Source organism: Mesoplodon bidens, assembly GCF_964165515.1.
Source record: "Mesoplodon bidens genome assembly, chromosome: 2".
NCBI classification, from domain to species: Eukaryota; Metazoa; Chordata; class Mammalia; order Artiodactyla; family Ziphiidae; genus Mesoplodon; species Mesoplodon bidens.
In genome coordinates, this window is record NC_138177.1 from 172,261,881 (window position 1) to 172,268,294 (window position 6,414).

The following is a 6,414-nucleotide window of genomic DNA, read 5'->3' on the forward strand; positions in this document are numbered from 1 at the left end:
GAGCCCAGGCCCACAGTGAACCTGGTGAATTTGTTTCCTCTGCAGCCTGCAAGCCGTTTCTCGTCCTCCCACAGGCTTGGTGAGAAGGGGCCAGGAGTAGGGATTGGTCTTCAAAGGGCAGAGGCGGTGGGAGGGTCTCCCAGCCTCCTGCCCTGAACCCAGTGTGACCTCTCAACATCGGGGCTGCAGGTGGCCCTCACGCTTCTACACGCGACAGAAAAAAAGAGGGCCATACACCCTGAGGTAGATTTTCTCTCGTTCAGAATTACCTCATTAAATACTTATAAACAGAACAATCTGGGCAAAAACCTACCACCTGGGGCCACCATCCAGAAGGCTAAAACCTCCCAGGATGCAGTGGAATGTTTTTTACATTAGTTCAGTTTCGGCAGTGGCTTTATTCTTGCTTTAGCCAACACCTCCTGGTCATCCACAAGTTTCTCGGCCCTGGTTTTGGGGGTTGGGGGTGGGAAAGAGAATAGAGAGTAGGGGTAGGAGGGAGGCAGGCAGGGTGCCTGTTTTCCTCAAACAAATCCCAGTTTCAAGCCAGGGGCGCCGAGGGCCAGAGGAAAGGAGAAGGCGGTTCCTCTTGTGCTCCCAGGGCCGCCCGGCCAGTGGTCACACAGGAGCCAGTGCTGGAAACTGGCTTGAGGTGAACTAAGAATCCTGGGGGTCCAAACCAAAGCCCAAACCCAAGGGTTTTTTCCTAGAAAAGTCCCTTTTGCAGGAGACACCCTGCTGAAAAAGTTTCATTATTTATAGAATAGCCTGTCCCTGTCACCCTCCCTTGTGTGCCTCCACAGCAAAATACACGGCTGCTCCCGAGAGGGCAGCGGCAGTCCCACACCGTCCAGTCCAGACAAGACCTGGAGCAGGCCCGGAGGTCCCATCCCAAGTGCACGTCAGCTGTCGTCGTCTTCCTCTGATTCTCCTTCCGACTCGGGCGCGCTCTCTGGCAAGTCATCTCCCATCTGCTGGAACCTTCCGGACTGCGCGTCCCACACATACTTGATGGTCACCTTGAATTCGGCCATTTCGTACCCGAAAAGCTTCTGCCAGAGGTGAAGGGACCCAAAGGTCAGGAGGAGCGAGTGGGGTCAGAGGAGTCTGCGGCCCCTCCCGCCACAGCTGCGGACGCCCGGGGTGGAGGGAACTCACCAGAACGCGGGCCTGCTCCGGGGTCAGCACATCGCCCTCCTTGCACACCTCGTAGTCGGACAGCAGGGTCACCACACCTGCAGAGAAGGGGGCCCCCAGGCAGTTACTCTGGCACAGAGGCCTGTGCAGGGCCAGAGGAACCGGGCCGGCCCCCCGCCCCCAGGCTTCCAGCAGCACCGGGGCAGGGGTTCCTCAGTGAGCATTCAGCCGCCCAGGAGGGTTTTTGGGGGGCAGTGACTCCTCCTTCCTGCCTTGCCCCTTAACTGCTGTATTCTAGCTGTAACTTACTGTCCACATTCACCCCAGCTGTCAGGCGGGCGCTGTTAGTCCCGTTTTCACATGAGAAAACGGAGGCCGGTAGAAATTGGGGGTGAGCGGGGAGTTGTCTGGCTTGGAAACCTGCGCTCTCGGCCGCTCGGCTGTGACCCTTCAGCTCTGGGGACGCCCCTGTACCTTTCCTGAGGGCCGTGGGCAGGCCCAGCTGCCTCAGCTGTGGCTCCATGGAGTGCGGGAACTGCTCCAGGGGCCCCGGGTCCAGGCTCACGGTGAAAGTGGCTTTGTTCCCAGCTCGGGCGTAGTCCATCTCCGTGTATTTCGTGAACCACCTGAGGGGAAAGAGAAGTGGCAGGAGGGCAGGTTTCCGCCTGGGCCTCGCCTCACCTCCCTTCCTCCTCGGCTCAGCCTGGAGCTCCGAGCCCGGGAGAACAAGAGACTCAGTAACAGGATTCCAGCAACCAGGAACCAGGTTTTACTCGGTGCCTCTACTGTACAAAGTCCTGGGCTACTCCCTCCCCGGAGACCTCGCCAACCTTTCCCTTCCCAGCGCTCCTCCAGGGCACTTACTCGTTCACTTCCTCCTTAGTGCGATTGGTGAAAAGGAGACCGACTTCACCCCTCAACTTCTTGCTGACCTACAGGACCAAAGTGGGGCGGGGTGGGTCACATTAGAGCAGCGGTTCTCAACTGGGGACGATTTTGCCGGCCCCGCCCCCTCATCTGGCAACACCTGGAGACATTTTTGCTCACAGCTGGAGGGCGGCAGCACTACTCTCTGGGTCTGGAGGTTAAAGGAGAACCGAGCTTTAAGCCGACCCCGGGCCGCCACGTGGCTGCAGCGTGCACCATGTAACAGCAGCGGAGAAGGCAGCCTGGCCTCGGGCCCTCCCTGGGAGGGCCCGAGACTCACCTGATGCAGGTTGTCTTTGTACTCGTCACGTGGGCTTCGACCCAGGGCCACCATCATCACTTTGTTTTTGCCAAAGAACATCCTACAGAGAAAAAGAGGGGTCTGTGAAGGAAGCGCCCCGCCCTGCCCTCACTTCAGTGCAAACCAGCTTCAGTCCCCGGAGCCCGAGCCAAGGCCCAGGCTGTTTTGTAGCAGAAGGTGTGGCCAGAGGCTCCACTCTTCCACGCAGCCCTGCTCACTTTGTCGCCAGCCCAGGGTCCCTCATTATTTTCCTGCACAGACCCTGAAACTCACATTCTGTCTCAGCCCGCTGTGAGTGCGTCTGGATATGCGCAAGAGGCCTGTTTAACGGTCTGAACCAGAACGGGTGGGATGTTCCTTAAGGGACCAGACCAGGGTTCAGGGAGCCCCTTCTCCTGGAGAGGTCACTGCTCAACCCGCCCCCCACCCCCCAAGGCGAGACAAACTTTAACAGTTAAAAAGCGCCCTTCAGCGGGGATGGGGGCGTGGCACTTGGTCCTTATTAAGGTGCTACCTGTGACCGAGGTCCCTAACTGCCCCTGTGCTTTGCAAGCAGCCCGGCCGCTCTGCACTCAGGCCCTTCTCCCACTGCCCGCTCACCGGCTGTGCTTCCAGGCACTGCGGATGTCCTTCAGCTTGCTGTTCCTCATGTTGGCCACGGAGAAGACGAAGAGGTACTTGTATGTGTCCACACATTTCCGAAGCTGCAGGACAATTCATGGGGCTCTGGAGTCCAAGGGGCAGCAGGGGTTGGGCAGTACTCTGGCCTCAGGTGGGAAAGAGACTGCTCCAGGTCTCTTACAACTGTGGATGTTTAGAGCCTCTGACCTGGTTGTTTCCTCCTTGCCTCTGCTACTGAAGCCAGGATACTAAGTACAGGGGCTGCCCTGATACAAAGCAGGCGTGACGGCAAAGTGCGGGGGAAGCCGAGCCACGGGTCAAGAGCCCACCGTCTCCCCAGGTTTCCGACTTACGGTGGCCACCAGTGCAATCGACCACTTCTCTTTGCTTTGTCCAGTAATTGCTGACGATCTAGAAACTTAGCTACACTAGGAAGGCTCCTGCTCTATGGAAACATGTAAAGTCTTGTCATTTAGTCACGAGGGGAGGCGGCTCATCAGCCCTGTGGCGCCCACGTGGTTGGCTGCAGCCACGATGAAGTGGTCTCAAGGAAACTGGCATCTTTGTGCCAGAGGAAACTCCGCTCTCACCCAGCCTGCAGCCCGACGCAGTGCAGACAGTGGCTTCGTGCATTTACCCACACCTGGTAACTCCCTGGCTTTTTTGACATCGGGCCGACTAACAAGTCTCTGCAAGCTTCAGTTACCAGACCGCAAAACAGCAATAACATCCCCTCGCATCTACCTCACAGGGGTGCTTCACATGTGAAACAGCGCCGTGCAGGGCAGAGTAAGGGCTCAATCAAGCTGGAAACCATCACTAAGGGAGTTTTTATTGGTGCTGCTGCTGGAGGAAAAGGGGCTGGATCAGCACCTTGTTTTTGTTTTTGTTTTCCAAACAGTATGTTTCCCTGACAAACAGCCCTACATCCACGTTTATAAACCAAATACAAGGTCTGGAAAAATAAAAAGAACACGCTCTTACCTCTTCTATCAAGTTCTGTTTCAGTTCTAAGCCTTTCTTGGCGGTTTTGGTGAGGGAGACTAATACAAAGAAGAAAAAGGGGAGATGATGAGAGACAAATCTGGATGTCCCGGAGACTCTTTCTTCCCCGCTTTGGTAGCCCAGCTGGACCAAGCCAATCTGAGAAAAGGTAGCAAGGCTTTTGTGGCCACCACTTCTGGCATGCAAGGCTACTCCCAGGGTCCCCAGAGTGCCTGCTCGCTACTGTTTACGAGCCTGAAGGTTCCTTCCCATCCTTCCTGTTACTCAGACAAACTAGGTATTCCTTAGCTCCCCTGAGGCGAAGCGAAAACTCCCTACTGAGGTGTGGGGGCTCTGGGGGCCCTGCCAGTGGCTGAGGCGCGTCCCTGTGCTGCTGTGGTACGCAGAGACCATCTGTGGCTGCTCTGGGCTGGGGACTGTATTTCCTCTGCTACACCCTGTCTTGCAGTTTGGACCCATGGATGCAGCAACGTGTCTTTGGGGAGGGACAAGCATCTCTTCTCCAACAACAGCTGGGGCCCAATTGGCCCCTTAACCAGAAGGGTTTGGCATTTGCCAGATCTGACCAGGGCTCCCTCCACAGAACCCAATCATTCCACAAACGCTTAACAGAGCATCAAATGCAAAGCCCTGGGTCCTAGGAGGAGGTGGCTTCTTATTCATCCTGCCTGGCACTCAGTCAGTCCCTCTTCAGGAAGCACACATCTAGAAAGGTAATCATGCCATGCAGGGGCAAGTGCAGCACAGGAGGGCAAACAAAATACAGTTGTCCATTTTCCAACATTTCCACTGCTACAACTGTGGACCTAGCCAGCACCATGCTCTCCTGTATTACTGCTAGTCTCGCTGCTTCCACCCCTGCACAGTGCCCCCACCTTCCCTGTCTATTCTCAACAAAGCAACTAGGGTGATTTTTTTTTTTTTTGGATACGCGGGCCTCTCACTGTTGTGGCCTCTCCCGCTGCGGAGCACAGGCTCCGGACGCGCAGGCTCAGCGGCCATGGCTTACGGGCCCAGCCGCTCCGCGGCATGTGGGATCCTCCCGGACCGGGGCACGAACCCGTGTCCCCTGCATCGGCAGGCGGACTCTCAACTACTGCGCCACCAGGGAAGCCCCTAGGGTGATCTTTTTAAAAGTAAACTTGAACCCCATCATTCCTCTGCTCGAGCTCTCTCCTCCCGTTCCACCGGCGTGTGAAAGCCAGTTCCTTGCAAAGGTCTTTCAAGCCCCGCACGCTCTGCCCAATTCCCTCTCCCTCCTTTTTGCTCACTCTGCTCTGGCCACGCTGGCCTCTTGCCCCAGAACATGTCAAACATGCTCCCACTTCAGGGCCTTTGCCCTTCGTGTTCCCTCTCCTGGGACCACCACCCTTCCAGGTAACTCCATGGGTTGCTTATTTACTTTTTTCAAGTTCCTGCTCATTTGTCATCTCAACAGAGACCTTCTCTGGCCACACTGCACAAAAGAATATCAACTTCTCTTTCTCTCACTCTTACTCCACAGGACTTACCACTATTACCACTATATTTACCACTGAATTTACTGATTCGATTTTCAGTACCTTGGGAGGATAGACTTCCCATAACTAAAATATTAAGCTTGATGAGGGCTCTAGGCGTTCCTTGTTGTAACTGATGTATCCTTCGACAGCTAGAGAGTGCCAGGCCCCTCTCTAATTTGTTGAGTGAATGTGCTAGAGGGCCGGAGTGAGAGAGACTCACCGTAGTAGAGGCAGTCAGGAATACTCTTTTAGGAGGTATCCTACGAACTGCCAACTGAGAAAGAGCCAGCCATACGAAGACCGGAGCACAAGCATGCCAGATAGAAGCAACTTCAAGTACACAAGACCATACTTAGGGATAAACCTGGGTTGAGGGAAAGGCGGTAGGGTGGGGGGAGCGCGGAGAGCTAAGACAGATGGGCTGAGGTAGGAAAAGGTGGGCCAAGGCGAGATCGGGCGCAGCCTGGGTGTTCAGAGGCTGTTCCCCGACCAGCAGGCCTTGGACAAACTCTGGTGGCCTGGCAAAGCAGTCTCCGCTCCCTGACCTGACCCGGCTCCAGCCCCCACCCCCGTGCTTCCCCCGCGAAGCCCCTACCGCAGGTGACAGCCAGCCCGCGAATTCCTCACCGGTTCCCAAGACCCCCTTTGCCCACCTTTCTTGTCGCGCTTGGATTTGGGCATCGCGCTGCAGCCACGTGCGGCGGAAGACGGTGCTGCCTATTAGGACCTCGGCGGCGCTGGGGCCTCTGGGACGGCCCTCGGGGGCTTCCCTTGCGCGTGCCTGACCCAATCTGCGCTGAGGCCCGCCTCTCCCTGCCCGGCCGCCGCCTGCGCTCTCCCTCGAGTCTCCAGAGCGACTTCCTGCGCCGGCGGGCGGGCGGGGGATCCTGGGCGCCCCACTGAGAGCTCCGCGTGCAGTTC

General features: G+C 56.8%; 1 protein-coding gene across 1 annotated transcript; it reads right to left on the reverse strand.

Annotated features, from left to right (window-relative positions):
• Positions 1-378: 378 nt before the first annotated feature.
• On the reverse strand, positions 379-6,368 carry MRTO4 (MRT4 homolog, ribosome maturation factor). Its single transcript, XM_081226745.1, has 8 exons — positions 6,147-6,368; positions 3,971-4,029; positions 2,966-3,069; positions 2,345-2,426; positions 2,002-2,069; positions 1,612-1,763; positions 1,159-1,235; positions 379-1,052 (listed from the first exon to the last, which is right to left on the reverse strand). Exons 1-8 carry the CDS (start codon positions 6,172-6,174, stop codon positions 903-905), a joined length of 720 nt encoding a protein of 239 aa, XP_081082871.1. The 5' UTR covers positions 6,175-6,368; the 3' UTR covers positions 379-902.
• Between the last annotated feature and the right edge of the window lie 46 nt (positions 6,369-6,414).